Below are 16,831 nucleotides of genomic sequence, written 5' to 3'. Positions count from 1 at the left end.
GTATTAGTTAAAAAACAAAGAATAAATACAGTAAATACTGTGTTTAGAAAATGAATCCATTTCAAAAACGCTATTTGGTAGATAATATGGGTGGTGTGTATATATGGCAAATGTGGGGGGAGGCGGTAAATGAATAACTGAGATTTGAGAAACAGTGCTCAGAAAAGTCCAAAAGGAGAGAAATTTCTGTAGAGCTGTTGATGTAGCATCCTCTGTAAGGCAGGAGTCTTGATTTACAGAGAACAAAATTTACATTGGCTGGTTTAAGCAGAAGAGTCATTTGTTTAAGGGTATTCGACAGCTTACGGAATTGTGGGATGGGCTGGAAAAATAACTCCCAAGCCACAGAACTGATCTGACCTGATAAGAAAACTGTTGCTACACCACCATACACTACGTGCCAGGACTGAGACTTGTCTGTAACAGCCACTGCTGTTGGCACTGAAGCCATTTCTGCATCAAGAAAGAGACCTTCTCTCTGCCCCGCACCCCCCACCCCCAAACACTGGTCAACTCAAAGCCTCCCGTGGAGGTGTCTGATTGGAGAAGCCTAGATCGTATGTCAGTGTTGTTGTATCAGGAGGCTCACAGATGCATTCTGACTGATGGGGGGTGGGGCAGGGATTTCCCCCAGATGTCCAGTCCTGCCTATGACCAATATCCCAGTGAAAGAGCAGAAGGAACACAAATGTCCAGCATGTGGATATGGTAGCGTAAATTTTGGCATGGCCACTAAGTGAAATATTAATGGAATGGGCTCAGACTTGCAGAGACGAGAGGAGCCAGCCACCTGTGAAAATGCTTGTGAGCCGTGTTAAATGAAGCGGAAGCCGGGCTGCTATAGGAAGGTGGCATCTGTACAAGGCGGGAATTGGGCTTGGGGACCAGGGAAGTCGAAAATCACTGTGACTTTAGGAGGCTGTGGATTTGTTTTGAGGAGGAAATTTTTCTCTCTTTGAAACATTTGTTTTCTGTGATTCCAGTTTAAAAAAAAAGTTCTTCGTGCAGAATCTTGAACTCTTTAAAAAAGATACTCTTGAAATCCAATGGCCTTCCAGGTCCCCTCAAGTCTGTTCATTCTTCAGACACTTCGCACTCCTGCTCAACAGCCATTTTCCATCTCCTGCAGCCAGGGCCCTGAGTTTGCTCCGGGCGGCCCTTTCTCCTGTCCAGGAATAAATCCTGACAGGTCTAGTCCACTTCTGGTGGGGGTGGGGGTCCTATTCTCCTTCTCCGGAGTCTTGTATAGGGTTGGGTGTGACTCCTTTGGGGCCAGTAATTGGTAAAGGATCTGCTTGGGTGTGTGTGTGCAGGGGAGGGGGGTTCCCAAAAAGGGTCCTTCATTCTTAAGGAGACACCAAACAAATGGACCTCCTTCTGCCTCTGAATGTTGCCAGGTCTGAATGGGAAGCCTAGAACTGCTGTGTCCATCCTGCTCCCGGGTGATGATACAGCCCAAATCCAGAAGAGGGCGAAGCGAAGAGGACCTTAGAAGGCTGGACTCCGTGTGGTATGTGATGATGGACGGACGGTACATGTATTGTTTAAGCCAGACCGGGTCAGAGTTGTCTGTTATTTGCAGCCAAATGCGTCCCGACAGACACTGTGTCTTCCAGCCCTTGGTACCCTGAGACATATTTCTTGTCTGGGACTGAGTGACTTGTGCAAGGCCAGGACTGGGCTTCCTTAATCTCCGTATCGTCTGTGCCTGGCCACTGTCGGTCTCTGAATATTGGCACTTGAACTATGAATGCGCCTTCCAAACGGAAGAGTGCCACCATGTGGTGCCCTGGACTTAACCGTCCAAAACAGGATTCTCAGTTCTCTCCCTCACTCTTCCTCACACATCTAATACATGATATCACCATTCTCCCTTCCCCTCACCCTGCACCTCACCCAGTACCCAGTCCTGCGGGTTCTGTCTCCAAAATATATGCTGAACGTGAGCACGTCTCTCTCTCCACTGTCAACACTGATTCAGTCGGGGACCATGTCTCACCTGGGCTGCCTCACGATTTTTCCAAGGAACCTCCCAGCTTCACCTCTTATTCTCAGTACCTGTCAAATCCATCCTTCACGCAGCAGCCAGATGGGTCTTTAAAATGTGGATCAGAATTTAATCCCCCTTCAATGAGTCCTTCTGACACTTAGCATAAAATCCACACTCCTCCTTGAAATGGGTGAGTTGTACGGCAGGTAAATTGTATCTCAATAAAGCTGTTATCAAAATCCAAACTCGGCCTGTGGCCCCCAGGGCCTGCGTAATCTGGCCCCTGGTCCCTCGGAGCCCATCTAGTGTGTGTCTCCTCTCCCTGCCAGCCGGGAGCCTCCTGCTGTTCGGCAAACATCCCACAATTGTTTCCACCTCACAGTCTTTGCAGACGTTTTTCCTTGTCGCTTTCCCCGGGGCTCGTTCTTTCTCATCACTCCGGTCCCACCTCAGATGGCACCTCTTCTAGCTAAAGTAGCACCCAGATCACCCTTTTAGCAGTTCTCCCCCTTTCATTTTCTTCCTAGCACCTAAATATCCAAAATTATCTTAGTTTGCTTGGTTGTTTTGTTATTTTTGTCTGTCTCATGACAGTAAGAACTTGTGTTTTACTCAAAGAACAGTGCCTGACACTTGTGGGAATTATGTGTTGAATCATTGCAGTTGGATATTTGTGTTGGGCTTGTTAAGTTTCCTGCTGTTTGCAATGGAAAGCACATTGTGTATTCACATTCACTTTTAAAATAAAGCTGAGTCACTGTAACTTTTGGTGCCTCTACTGTATTACCCATAAGGTGGGGACGGAGTGGCAAGGGTAAACGGTACGATTTTTAAGACTTCCTGTAGCTCTGACTTCTCAAAGGAGGGCGGGGCCAGGTGTCACCGAAACGAGTACTGGGCTGGCCCCCAACTTAGTGGCAAAATGAGGATGAGGACCCAGAGCTTTGTCCTCAGTGCCCCTCAGCAAACGTGTTGGAAGCTCGAGGGCATCCTTCACTCGTCCCCACCAGCTAGCCTGGCAGTGCCTCCGCAGAAAGCTCTGTGGACAGTGCCCTGGGTACTGACTGCACTGCACCACCCCAGCCATGTGGCACTAGCCCTCTCCCAGATGACTGCACCAGTCTCTCTGCTTCCAGTTCCCCAGCCCCAGCCCCATGCTGGACCCGGATGCCCTTTCAGGCACAGAACTCGGATCGCGTGCACGGCACACACAGGTGGCTAGAGGCACGCCAATCGGAAACACTTTGTGAAGGTCACACAAAAGCGACTGTGTAAAAGGCACTTAAGAGGTGGCCCAGGTAGGTTGGCCATGCCTGGCTTCCTACAGGAGGACACACTTCGAAGCCTGAAACCGGAGGCGGGAATATTGACAGAAGCGAGGGAAATGGCGTGTGGGTTCCGGGGTAGCCCAAGTAGACCTGGAGTGCTTTACGCCGCCAGACGGTCCCGACGGAGCAGACTACGATTTGGAGGGGCCGGACGTCCAGGCCAAAGCACCGGGGCTGACTGACACCCAGGAAAGAAGGCAAAGTACTAGAAATTCCCTCTCTTGGGGGGAGCGGACGGGGGAGGGTCAAGATGACCTCCAAAAGAATCCCACAAGCAACCACCTCCCCTTCAATCAGACTCTGGTTTTCCTTTGAAGAGCCACCCTCTGCCATGCTCAGCCCACGGAGTTGGATGGGAGGTGAACCTGTCCCGGGCTCAGGCGGGTCCATGAGCAGGTGTGTACACGTTGCTCACAGTCATGGGATTAGTATTGTTTCAACCCCAGTTGATGCACTGAAGGTCAGTCCTGGCAGTCACAGCCGGGTGATCACAGACCCCGCAAGTTAGGGGCTCAGTCCCTCCCAAGACGGTCCCTACTTGAGACACTAGCTGCAAATGGAGTCCCCCAGCCATGGACACGCTAACTCGCTACAGATCTGGGAGTTTCCCATGACCCCCCTCAGGTTCTATAATTTGTTAGAACAACTCATAGAATGCAGGAAAATGTTGTGTTTATGATTCCACTTTTATAATAAAGGATACGAGTCAAGAACAGCCAAATGAAGAGACACAGGGAGGGTCCAAATGCAGAGCTTCTGTGCCCTCCCCCCATGGAATTGGCATAACACGCTCCTGGAACATGAATGGATCCACCAACCAGGAAGCCCCACTGAGCTTCACTGTCCTGAGTTTTTATTGGGGTTTCATTACTTAGGCACGATGGATTAAATTGTTGCCATGTGACTGACCCAATCTTTAGGCAGCCTCCCCTCCCTGGAGGTCGAGCCAGGTCAAATTCCCAACCCTCTTATCCCAAGGTTGGTCTTTCTGGTGACCAGCCCCCATCCTGAAGCTTTCTAGGGGCTTGCCATGAGTCACCTCATCAACAAAAGCGCAGGTGGGACCCAAGAGGCTCATGAATAACGGACACTTGTCTCACTTGGGAAGTACCAAGCATTTGTCATCGCCCACAAATCTGTGCGAGGAACATGAGACACAGATCAAACAATTTCTTTATTATACAATAGATGGTCACTGGGTGACCCAGGCTGAGTGATGAGATTCAACCCTACTGCGTTTTTTGGAGCTATTGGGAAAGCTCTGATCTTTTTCTGCCAGGGCTGTTAATCTGGAAGAATGTAAGCTTGCAGCTGCTGGTTGCCATCTTGCTACCTATGAAGGTTCAACCTGCCTGAGAGTGAAGACAGTCCAGAGGAAAGCAGAGCTAAGGGAATGAGACCAAGTTCAAATGGTCATTGTTTGAGCTTCTGGCTCCAGCCGTGCCTGAAGTCATTCGATCTCTGAGTTTTCAATTCTGTGAACCAGTAAACTACACCTCTTTTCATGCTTAACCTACCTAAGATTGGGTTTCTATGACTTGTAGCTGGAAGCATCCTGAGTGTTTCATTCTCTCTTCCTGAGGAAGACACGTTTCTCCATTTCATATTAATACCTTGGCTTAACCTGGGCCCTTTCACACCTTCCCTAAACCTCATTCCTTAAATAACCATCCTTTCGACTGACACGTTTCTCCTTAGACTTCTGACATAACCAAGCCCCCCTCAGGATATAAACAGCACATCTTTTCACCCTCTCAAACTATAACCCTCCCTCCCTCTCGCTCTCCTTCCCTTTTTGGCCAAACTGTGTAGCACAGCTCTCCACAGCCCTCCTCCCACATACTCACCTTCATTCATTCCCTGATCCACCACCATCTGGCTTGCGCTTCTACCACTTCCCTAAAATTACTCTCTAGGACGAAGGTCACTCAGCAACAACAGTCTTCAGTGTCCTATGGGAGACAGTAACCGTGCCATGGATCTGTTTATCATTTGTGTGTGATGTTTGTCCACTCCACACACACACACACACACGCGCACACACACACTACTCCCACACCCCTGGTCTTTGGTGTGTGGTTTCTCTTCAACAGTTAGAACTTCCAGGGTTTTCTTTTTTAGGAATGCCCTCAGGCTACTGGACGTTTTTCCTTGAAGTGCCTGGGGATTGACATGTCCCAGGGGTAGTCGTTGGTCAACAGCTGAGCAGTGTTGGTATATGAAAGGCCCAGCTCCCTTGTTTCCGGACAAATCTCAGGCATAACTTACATCCAGAGCTCCCCTGTGAGATCAAGTTGAACTACTGTCGGCCCAAGATCACTGCTTGCTTGGTTTCCTCTCCTCCCGTCTCCTGCTTCTCCCACTCCCTTACTGGTTCCTCCCAGTAGAACTTTTTAAATAAATCACTCCCACAAATCCTGTTCTCAGGGTCTGCTTCGGGGAAACCTGGCCCAAGACATCTCAGTACTGTTTACTCCTCTTTCTTTGCCTGCTTGTTAAATGCTGCTTGTTCCCCAGAATTAGGTCCTGGCCTTCTTCTCTCTCCATATATTACCCGGACAATCTCATGCCTGTCCAGGGCTTCAACCACGACTCCTGCCTGATCATCAGCAAACTGCTTCGTGCAGCTCAGACCCTCCCCCCCCCCCCCCCCCGCGGGACAGCCCCACCTTGTCCCGGAACACCTTCCGGGTATGTATCTAATCCCGCAGTCAGTAGCCACGTGTAGCTACTTTAACCCGTCAAAATGAAAACTTGTTCCTTAGTCACACCAGCCAGATTTGAAGGGCTCAAGAGCCATGTGGCTGCCACACTGGACAGTGCCAATGTAACACATTTCATTCTTTGCAGAATGTGTTATCGGAGCGCTTATTAGATCCATCGTGCTCAAACCTAACTCATTACCACCAGCCCCTTGTTTCCCCAACGTGCATCTTTGTCCTAAACAGTGGGCCAAGGGTAGAGAAAGAGTGTGTAAGGGTACCCGGGACAGGAAGGGGACCACAGAACTAAAATCCTTTGCATTGCCATGCTCCCCTGAACTGGGAAGATGGGTGGACAGAGAGAATGGCCCAGGCCTTAACAAAGGCCACCTGTGAGCTGATGCTAATTTGGTTAGAAGAGAGGTGCGGCTGGGAGACTTGAGACGGTGAGGCCAGAATTTGCGCAATGAATTTTTCCAACTCCATCCGGCAGCCTCAGCTTTGGACAAACATCCTCGTGTGGGTCAAGGCAGGTATCCATCCTCAAGCTCTTGCCTCTGTGTTCCAGGAAAAGCACTTAAGCTAAAATCGGTTCTGGAAATTTTATTGCAAATCTCAGAAAAGACGCATGCTGCTTCCACTAGAGTTGCTCAGCTCTTAGGACTGAGGTCTGGAGCTATGGAAAGCCACTTTGCCACAGAGAGGACAGTGCCTGAGAGTGAAGCCAAATGCAGAGCCTAGAAAAGGGGAACCCCAGGTTCTTGGTATCTTTGGGCCCTTCTATTCAGCTGGTCCTGAAGGAGCTTAATCCACGCTGGATTTTTCAAATGCTTGAGCAAGGAAGAGGCCCTTATTGCTTAGACCAGCCGGAGCTGGTCAATGAGAAACGGGATTGACAGGATCTCTTCGTGCTCATGATTTCAACTACCCCCTATACATTAATAATTCTCAATTTCTGATGGCTCTCCGGAGTTCCAGACTGTTCGTCCACCTGCTTCCTGACGCCCACAAGCACGTCCAAAACTGACCTCGTTATGTCTGCCCCCCATCTTTAGCTCCCGTCTCAGAGACTGAGACTCCTGGAGCCTCTAATCCCTTTCCTCCGAGAAGCCAAAGTCGCAAGTTCAGGCCCCGCCTCCTCGCGGGGCCTCCCCAAGGTCACTCGCGTCCTTTCTGGCCCAGCTCCTTGGGGGCGGTGTCCGCGAAGCCCTCCGCCGCAGGGCCCGGCGCTCTAGGCTGCAACGGGTCCTTCCAAACGCCTTTCCAACTCGTTGGCTTCCGGTACCCGGTGGTCGCTCTAGCCTCCCAAAGGGCCTCGCGACTCTATCCCCTCAGGTGGCTTCTCTATGGTTGACTTCTCTCCTTTGTCCTGGATTTCTTCTTGGGGGGATGCTCTGGTGGGACCCAACCCCCTCCCTACGACGGCTTATGTCATCGAACCCTCCGAAAGTCACACCCTTTTAGGTCTCCCGTGGTGCGCGGGGTGGGAGGGTGGCGGAAGTGAGAGCGAAGGTGCCCTTCCCTCTCGCCGCTCTTCTCTATGGTCGCTTCCTGCGGTGACCGGAAGAGGGGTCCCCACGCCTGCGCAGAACCAGGCTGGGAGCTAGTCGCGGAGTGGGGGGGCAGGGAGTGGGAGCTGCCGCCGCTGCCGCCGTCGCCGCCGCCGCCGGAGCTAACCGCGGGGACCGAGATGCAGGTGGGACCGGAACCGGAACCCCCCCTATTCGAGTCCCTCTTCCCTCTCCGCGACCCGGCCTCGGCGCCTGCGAGGAGCCCTGGGTGGGAGAAGGCGTGGGTGGCCAGAGTCAGGAGGGGCGCTCGGCCCCGGAGAGGGCAGCAGGCAGGGTGGCCCCCCGGAGACTGCGGCCCCGGGGAATGGGCGGGTAAAGGGTGTCAGGGGAGTAGGGTCGGGTCCGAGGGGACTGCACCGGGCCCGGAGGGTCCTTAGCCGGGAGCGGAGCCTGCACCCTCCACCACCCGCCCTTCGGGAAATAGCAGAACTGAGCCAAGAGGCAGGTGCACCGGGAAAATGTGTCTGAGTCCTGCTTGGCAGAAGAGAAACTGAGTCACCAGCTCAGGAGCCGCAGGGTCAGCGGGCCTGAAGGGGGCTGGGTCTGCCTGTGGTGCAGAGGGTTGGGTGGGCCTGTGTGAGCTGAGGTGGCCTCTGCCCGCAGATTGATTTCTCTGCTGTGTCTGCACCTCGTGGCTCAGTCCCCCAAGCTCCATGACTCTTGCATCTCCTGGCTTCTCGTTGGTTTGGAAGTGTCCCTATGACTGGAGCCGTCTGAGTGTGGAGGGCCTAGGCCAAGGAGGAACGGGAGGGGTGGCCCACTGTGGGTCTGAGCAGGAGTCTGAGGTTTTGGGGAGACTCCCCTGAGCTGCCCTCCCCCCCACCGTCCTGGTGCCAGGCATCTTCCAGTAAAATATGGGAGGAGGAACACTACCAGAAGAGCCACGGGTTGTAAATGCCATGCCCAGCTCTGCCATTTGCTAGCGGAAGACGTGGGGATGTCTCTTCCTTTCTCTGATTTCTCATTTAGAAAATTGGAACCCGGGAAGAGGGTAATAATGGCAGTCATTGTGTGCTTACTTTGTGTCAAGCTCTGACGTGCCTCATTTAATTCTCCCAACACGTCTGGGGTTGAGAATCATTAGCTCTGTGTTATAGATACAGAAACTAAAGCTCAGACGGGACATGTAATTTGTTCAAGATCACACAGCTCATAGGTGGCAGAGCCTGGAGTTCACCCCCAGTCTGACTCCAGAACCCAGGGCCATAACGGGCAGGCTGACCAGCCTTTAGGGCGCTCTCCTCAATGAGAAAAGAGGGAGGTGAAAAGTCCTAGGGCCCCAGCTCCCTCTTACATTTTGTCTACTTTGTGACCAGCAAAGACTTGCCCCGACCCAACCTTGGTGATCTTTCCTCACCTGGTGCTGCCGCCATGAGCCCCCAACTGAAGGGGCAGCAAAGAAGTGGGCTGTGACCGGTCCAGGCCTTCCTCACACAGCGCTTGGGTGCTGGGCCCTGGGCTTAGCTTTCAAGACAATTACTGTCCCTCCTCCATCCATTCTCCTCAGTAAGCAACCTCCCTCCTCAGAGCTGGATCTCAGGATACGGGAGACAGGGTCTCTGAGCTGTGCAGACGGGGCTTCCCGGAGGGCTGGGGCAGCGGGGGCTCTGCCTGAGGCCGGCCCGGTCCCTGGGAGCCAGGATTATGCAGTGGGAACACGGTAGACGTGGAGGCCTGAGGCTTTTCTGAGCTTCGGTCTCCTCCTCCTTTATAGAGGGTATTAAAACCTCTCGCGGGGAAAGGTAAGAACAGCATGTGGGAAGCATGTCGTACATACCTGGCCGCTCCATTTGAGAGAAGGGAGGTGATGTGGAAAGGATGCCTTTTTAGAGAGAGGTGCTCACTCCGCCACTGTTGCTCACTCGTGGGACCAAAGCCTGGGAAAGCGGGTGGGCCGGCGGCAGGCTGGACACGGGAGGGAGCCCGCTGACGGGGCGTGTGGGCTGTGAGGGCCCGGGAAAGGGGAGCGGAGCAGTTCTGTGTTGTTCCTCGTTGCTCTCTGAGGAGTCCAGCCCAGCGTAGGGAGTCTGGCTTGGGAGGGGCTCTACCCCCAGTCCCACCTCAGCAGTGACTCGGTGTCTGTGCCTCTTTCTTCTGCAGCTGCTGCCGCTCACCCTGTGTCTTCTGGCCGCTTCCCTCTTTGCTGCCCCTCCCCACAGGCTCCCCCCGGCCACCTCCTGGGGACCATCATGAATGGTGCCCCTTCCCCGGAGGATGGGGCCTCCCCCTCTCCTCCCCCCTTGCCACTGCCCCCTCCCCCTAGTTGGCGGGAGTTCTGTGAGTCCCATGCCCGGGCTGCTGCCCTGGATTTTGCCCGCCGTTTTCGCCTCTACCTGGCCTCCCACCCCCAGTACGCAGGGCCTGGGGCCGAGGCTGCCTTCTCCCGCCGTTTTGCTGAGCTCTTCCTGCAGCATTTTGAAGCTGAGGTGGCCCGGGCCTCTGGCTCCCTCTCACCACCCATCCTGGCTCCCCTGAGTCCTGGTGTGGACGTCCCACTGCATGACCTGTCCCTTGAGACCTGCAGGATAGGCGGCCCCCTGGCCGTGCTGGGCCCGTCCCGCTCATCCGAAGACCTGGCCGGCCCCCTTCCGTCTTCGGTCTCTTCCTCTTCTGCGACCTCCTCGAAGCCGAAGCTGAAGAAACGCTTCTCCCTCCGCTCCGTGGGGCGCTCCGTCCGCGGCTCCGTCCGCGGCATTCTGCAGTGGCGAGGGACTGTGGACCCTCCCTCCCCAACGGGGCCCCTCGAGACCTCGTCAGGCCCCCCAGTCTTAGGAGGAAACAGCAACTCCAACTCCTCGGGCGGGGCCGGGACCGTGGGCAGGGGACTGGCTAGTGATGGGACATCCCCGGGGGACAAATGGACTCACCGTTTTGAGAGGCTGAGACTCAGTCGGGGAGGGGGCGCCGTGAAGGACGGAGCAGGGCTGGTGCAGAGGGAAGAGCTTCTGAGCTTCATGGGGGCAGAAGAGGCAGCCCCTGACCCAGCCGTGGGCCGGGGAGGAGGGGCCGCTGGGCCGACCTCAGGGGCAGCAGGGCCTCAGTGGCACAAGTGTCGCTTGCTGCTGCGGAGTGAAGGGGAAGGAGGAGGAGGAAGTCGCCTGGAGTTCTTTGTACCACCCAAGGTGAGGCCGGGCGGCGGGTGGCGGGGGCACTGGGAGCGAGGGTGGGGGGCTGCCAGCGTGGCCACGGCTGGGCCGTCGCTTTACTGACCTTGGCTTTCAAAGCCCGCTCCTGCCTCTGGGTTAGTAGTCGTGGCAGGGCTGAAAGACAAGTGTTGTTCCCTTTTGCCTGAGTCCCGCAGGGTGTGGACGGAGTCTGGAGGGAAGGGGGCGAAGGCCTCTGCTCACCAAAACCCGGCTCTTGTTCCCCCCTCACGTAGGCCTCTCGGCCCCGACTCAGCATCCCGTGCACGTCCATCACGGACGTGCGGGCCACCACGACCTTGGAGATGCCGGACAGGGAGAACACGTTCGTGGTGAAGGTAGGTGCCCCGGGCTCCCCTGCGCCCCTGGAGTGCTCGTGTTGGGGAGAAAGCTCTTAGCACGCACGAGCAAGGGACACGGTGGAAGGAGGAGCGTATGTGTCACACGCCTTGAGAGCGTGTCCCTGGGGCTGGGCTGTGGCCTCTGGGAGGAGGGGGGAGAGACAGGGAGGACGTTCTTGTTCTCGTTTGAGTGGAAATGGCCTCGGGGCTCCCCCTGTCCCCACAGGTAGAAGGCTCCTCCGAGTACATCCTGGAGACCACGGACGCCGTCCGTGTGAAGGCCTGGGTGTCGGACATCCAGGAATGCCTGAGCCCGGGGTGAGGAGCCAACCTCTGCCACCGCGGGGTGCGGCGGGGACAGGGAGCAGCCTGTACCTCTCACCCGGTGCCTCTCCCGCCTGTCTTTGCAGGCCCTGCCCCGCTACCAGCCCCCGCCCCATGACCCTCCCTCTGGCCCCTGGGACCTCATTTCTCACACGGGAGAACACGGACAGCCTGGAGCTGCCCTGCCTGAATCACTCAGAGAGTCTGCCCAGCCAGGATTTGCTTTTGGGGCCCAGCGAGAGCAACGACCGCCTGTCGCAGGGTAAGGGCGGAGCCGTAGAGACCTGTGAATTCACAACTTGCCACGCCAGAGCCCCTGCTCTCAGGCCCCAGACTCCACTGTGTACCCCACTCCTGCCCCTCAGCTACCCACCCCCACCCCAACACGTTTGTCTCTTGTCCCTGAAGACGCCAAACCTCCATTGGTCGTTTGGGACCACCAGCATCACCACCCCACACAAGCCAGAAGCAGACTCCCGCTCACCCTCCTCTGCCCAGCCTCGTCACCTGCATAAGCCTGCGCAGACCCCAGCTCTCTCCTCCAAGCTTCCAGAACGCTCTGCACACATCTTCGTTTTGTTCTTACTCTGTGTCTCTGTGCATGTGTCGATGGCACCGCATTTTCTTTGGACTGTCTGTACCTCTTGGTCTCTCTACACACTCACACACCCTTACCACACACACAAACATGCAGACTGTGTGTCTCTGGTCCCCGGTTCACCTATCCGGACGCCACGCCGAGTTTCATTTTCAGAGTCCCTAGCACGCAGGCTGCTTTCAGTGAGTGAAATGAGTTACGGAATAGGCCTTCCACAGCAGCAGGCCCAGTCCCCTGGGTGCTCGGCTTTAGGACATGGCTTTTCGGATGTCCCCTGAGAGTCACTGGCGAAGATGGGGCTCTGTCAGCGTGATGCCTGAGCCACTGCTGTGTAGCCTGCACATACTTGTGTCTTCTGAGCAGTGACTCGGTACCGTTTCAGGCCTGCCACTCAGCAGCCAGTAGGCGTGCCCTGGTACCCGCCTGCTCTGGGCTGGGCTCCGGGGCAGGACGGGAACGCAGACGTGCCTCAAAGGCAACCCCTGCCCTCCGTGGGCTCACAGTCTAGCTGAGGTGACAAGACATCACTGTAAAAAGCAGGGCTCTGGAGAGCCCGTGCCTCGTATCCTCTGAGCCCCACGAAGCGCCTTGCGAGCTCAGGAGGAAAGGAATCGGGGGTGCTGGAACAGACGGGGTGCTACACAGAGAAGGTGGGAGAAAGGACAGTGGTCGGGGTGAGGGGGCGGGGGAGGCACGTGCTGAGAGCAGAGAGCCCAGGAGATTGGGGAAAGTTGGCTAATTGGGCTCACGTGGAGGATACAGAAACACAAGGTGAAGGTCAAGTTGGTTAGGTTGAGGGGTTGCTAGAAGGAGGATCTCGAATGCCTCTGAGAGTTGGGGGCTTTGTCCTCTTGGCCAGAAAGGATTCCTTTTTAATGCAAAAATATTTGAGGGATTCTACCCTCACTTCTGCAACAGTAGCTATAATTTCAGCTGTTGAATCAAAAAAGATGGAGGCACTTTTGGGTTCTGGGACCTTGTAGTGCGTGTAGTGCCTAGGCGTCGAATGAGATATAACAGAGGCCCCACTGGTGGAAAACACCAGGGGTCCCTGCGTTTGAGCTCACTGACCCAGCAGTCCACACAGGGCAGGCTGGCCGGTGGGGAGGTGGCCCAGGCAGGCCAATCCTGCTAGCTTCTCTGGTTCTCAACTTCGCTCTCCGTTTCTTTCCAGGGGCGTATGGGGGCCTGTCAGACCGCCCCTCGGCATCCATCTCTCCCAGTTCCGCCTCCATTGCTGCCTCTCATTTTGACTCAATGGAACTGCTCCCCCCCGAGTTGCCCCCCCGCATCCCCATTGAAGAGGGGCCGCCAGCAGGGACGGTTCACCCGCTCTCGGCCCCCTACCCACCCCTGGACACTCCAGAAACAGCCACAGGTACCTGAGGTGTGCGTGTGTTTCTGCCTCCGGGCTGGTTGCTCTCTACCTGAAACTCTTGTCCCGGGATCCGGAGGGATCTGATGGGGGTGGGGGTTGGGATGGGCGGGGAGTGATGCAGGGAGGGAAAGCTTGGCTTTTCTTCTCCCAGGATGGGGGCAGTTTCCCTGACAGCCCGCTTTCCCTCCCTCTCTCCTTCCTGAAGGGTCCTTCCTGTTCCAGGGAGAGTCAGAGGGCGGTGAGGGGGACCAGCCCCTCTCAGGGTACCCCTGGTTCCACGGGACGCTCTCGCGGCTCAAGGCTGCCCAGTTGGTACTGGCTGGAGGCACCGACGCCCATGGCGTGTTCCTGGTGCGTCAGAGCGAGACGAGGCGGGGCGAGTACGTCCTCACCTTCAACTTCCAGGGCAAGGCCAAGGTGAGTGACAGGAAAAGGCTGTGTCGCAGCAGGAGCTGGTGGGTGCAGTGGGGGTCATGGCGGTGCCCTGGAGCTGGGTGCTGTGATGGGCAAGGGGTGCGCCCCCGCTTCACCGTGTGCGTCCTGCCCTCAGCACCTGCGTTTGTCGCTGAACGAGGAGGGTCAGTGCCGGGTGCAGCACTTGTGGTTCCAGTCCATCTTCGATATGCTCAAGCACTTCCGGGTGCACCCCATCCCCCTGGAGTCCGGGGGCCCCAGTGACGTTGTCCTTGGCAGTTATGTCGTGTCCTCCCAGCGACAGCAGGGTGAGCAGAGCAGGTCTGCAGGGGAGGAGGTGCCCGTGCACCCAAGAAATGAGGAGGTGTGTGTGCCAGAAAGGTGGGGCTGGGGGCCGTGAGGAGGAGAGGCGTGGTTAGGGGCGCAGGGAGAGGAGGCCCGGCCTTGTGTCGGGGCTTCAGAGGGGACAGAGTCCGCTGAGCGGAGGCTGGCAGGCGGTGGGCTGGCCGGAGCCGGGGAGAGCCTGCAAGGGGCTGGGCGCATTCCCATTCCATCAGACTCCTCTGTGCCATCTGTCTGTCTCCCAGACCCATTCTCCCCAACCGTCGCCCTTCCTCAGCCTCCCCCCCACCCCACCCCCCGTGGGCCTGCCCTTCTTGGGATGCTCAGTCAGGCCCTCTGCCCTCCCCTCGATGTCTGATGTCCCTGTCTGATCTCTCCCTTTGCCCCACCCCGACGTCCCATCTGTCCCCACGTTGCCCCTCCCCCCCAGGCCGAGAGCAGGCCGGGAGCCATGCAGGGGTGTGCGAGGGCGATCGCTGCTACCCCGATGCCTCCTCCACCCTCATGCCCTTCGGAGCGAGTGACTGTGTGTAAGTGTGGTCCTCCTCTCACCGCCGCCCATGATCCATCTTCCATGGGTGGGGGGGAGATAGCACATGGCTCTGGGCGGTGTCAAGGGGGGGCTGCTGCCGGAGCTTGCGTCCCTCCACAATCAGTCTGTCTTCTCACCATTCCTGTCCAGAACCGAACACCTCCCACCACCCACCCCAGCCCCCTGAACCCCCTTCATGGACAGATCCCCCACATCCTGGGGCAGAAGAGGCGTCGGCGCCAGAAGTGGCGGCAGCAGCAGCCGCAGCAGCCAAAGAGAGGCAAGAGAAAGAGAAAGCGGGCAGTGGAGGGGGCCAGGAAGAGCTGGTCCCCGTGGTTGTATTGGAAGAGGCCGTAGCTCCGGGCCCGGAGGTCCAAGGAGGTGCTGGATCTGGTGGGGCCCCAGGGGCCACCCCGATGGTGCAGCTCCAGCAGTTACCACTAGGGGGCGATGGAGAAGAAGGGGGCCATCCCAGAGCCATTAATAACCAGTACTCCTTTGTGTGAGACTCGCTACCCAACCCTTTCTCCACTCTTCTTGCTCCTGGCCCTCCTTCCTGAGAGGGGCTGGGCAGGGGCGTAGAGGACTGGTCGGAACCCGCTCCCCCCATGCTTCCTGACCCTTGGTGGCCGAGGGCATGTATGTTGTTACAAGAAGAGGCTTGAGAGCCCTGTTAACTCCCGGTTCGTACACTACAGGTGCCCCGTCCCCTTGGTGGGGGTTGGGGCTCCATTACCTCCCTGAGGGGCTCTTCTGGTCAGCCCCGCCCCTGGTGGCCATTTCCCCATTAAACACCCCCAGCCCAAGGAAGGGTGAGGGGGAAGGGCTGTCAGTTAAAATTAAGATGGTTGTTGTTGTTGTTTTAAACAAAATGGAGAAGCATAACTAAATAAAAGGGTTTATCTCGGTTCCATCATGGTGGCTGTGGCCTGTGTTTGCATGGGGGCCGGGCCAGGGGGGTCAGCAGGGGCCCCGGTCCTGTGCTTTCAGCTCCTCTGTGGGCTGCCCTGTGGGTAAGAGCAGAGCCACCCAGCGCTGCCTGGGGTCTCCAGCCACGTTCTCGTAACAGGACACAATCTCCCAGGACCCCTCCTGCTCTGAGTTCTTCAGTTAAGGCTTCCTACCCTAGGGAGAAAGCAGGCAGAGAGAGGTCATGGGGGTGGGCCTGGGGGCACGGGGCTGTGTGGGGAGACATTGAATGTGGCAGCCACAGAGTCTGGCGGCAGAGGGGCCCAAGGGCAGGCTGGCTGCCCTCCTTCTCAGAGCCACTCTGGGGAGCTGAAGGCAAGGTGTAACCACTCCAGCCTCAGCCTCTTCATCTGTAAAGTGGGTAGTTTCATCTGGGATGGAGCTCGTGACATATAAGGTCTGATGGTTAAGTTCATGAACTTGTGGCAGTGACGTTGCTCACCTTTTTTTGATGTCAGAGGGATTGTTCATTATGAATTTGTACCACCTGGACAAACAGTTAACCACGTTTACTATTTGGAAGTGCTGAAAAGGCTGCGTGACAAAGTTAGATGACCTGAACTTTTCTCCCACAATTCATGGCTCTTGCATCACAACAATGCACCAGCTCACACGGCACTCTCTGTGAGGGAGTTTTTAGCCAGTAAACAAATAACTGTATTGGAACTCCCTCCCTACTCACCTGATCTGGCCCCCAATCACTTCTTTCTTTAACCCGGAGATAAAGGAAATATTGAAAGGAAGGCATTTTGATGACATTCAGGACATCAAGGGTAATACGACGACAGCTCTGATGGCCATTCCAGAAAAAGAGTTCCAAAATCGCTTTGAAGGGTGGACTAGGCGCTGGCGTCGGTGCATAGCTTCCCAAGGGGAGTCCTTTGAAGGTGACCATAGTGATATTTAGCAATGAGGTATGTAGCACTTTTTCTAGGATGAGTTTGCGATCTGAATTGTCCACCCTCCTAGATGGCCTGGCTAATGGAATTTCACATAAAAGTTCAGATGATTGGCTTCTCTTGAAAATCAGAAGATACAGCCTCGTGCTGCATCTGCCTCATCCCTACCAGACCTTGTCACTCATGACGTGCCTGGCCTGTGGGTATTTGAGGTTGCAACGTCTCCTGCTCCTCGGTTTCTCCCCAGCCCCTCAATTTAACCCAGTCCCGGCTCTCTGAATTGCAGCTCTGCCCTCCTCC

At 56.1% G+C, this 16,831-nt stretch overlaps 1 protein-coding gene across 6 annotated transcripts; it reads left to right on the top strand.

Annotated features, from left to right (window-relative positions):
• The first annotated feature begins 7,572 nt into the window (after positions 1-7,572).
• On the top strand, positions 7,573-15,574 carry SH2B1 (SH2B adaptor protein 1). Of its 6 annotated transcripts, none has more exons than XM_088801412.1 (10): positions 7,573-7,716; positions 9,692-10,713; positions 10,971-11,076; positions 11,306-11,393; positions 11,486-11,661; positions 13,172-13,375; positions 13,581-13,792; positions 13,926-14,097; positions 14,562-14,661; positions 14,814-15,574. In XM_088801412.1, the coding sequence occupies exons 2-10, from the start codon at positions 9,781-9,783 to the stop codon at positions 14,848-14,850; spliced, it is 2,028 nt and encodes a 675-aa protein (XP_088657538.1). In that variant the 5' UTR covers positions 7,573-7,716; positions 9,692-9,780; the 3' UTR covers positions 14,851-15,574. The 6 variants fall into 6 exon arrangements, with proteins under 6 accessions (XP_088657538.1, XP_088657537.1, XP_088657533.1 ...); XM_088801411.1 differs by having other exon boundaries at positions 13,926-14,153; XM_088801407.1 differs by lacking the exon at positions 14,562-14,661.
• Positions 15,575-16,831: the final 1,257 nt, after the last annotated feature.

Source organism: Rhinolophus sinicus, chromosome 10 (assembly GCF_057876585.1).
Source record: "Rhinolophus sinicus isolate RSI-liver-muscle chromosome 10, RSI-T2T, whole genome shotgun sequence".
Taxonomy (NCBI): Eukaryota; Metazoa; Chordata; class Mammalia; order Chiroptera; family Rhinolophidae; genus Rhinolophus; species Rhinolophus sinicus.
The sequence above is the reverse complement of the archived record's forward strand: the minus strand, read 5'-3'. Positions and strand labels throughout refer to the sequence as shown.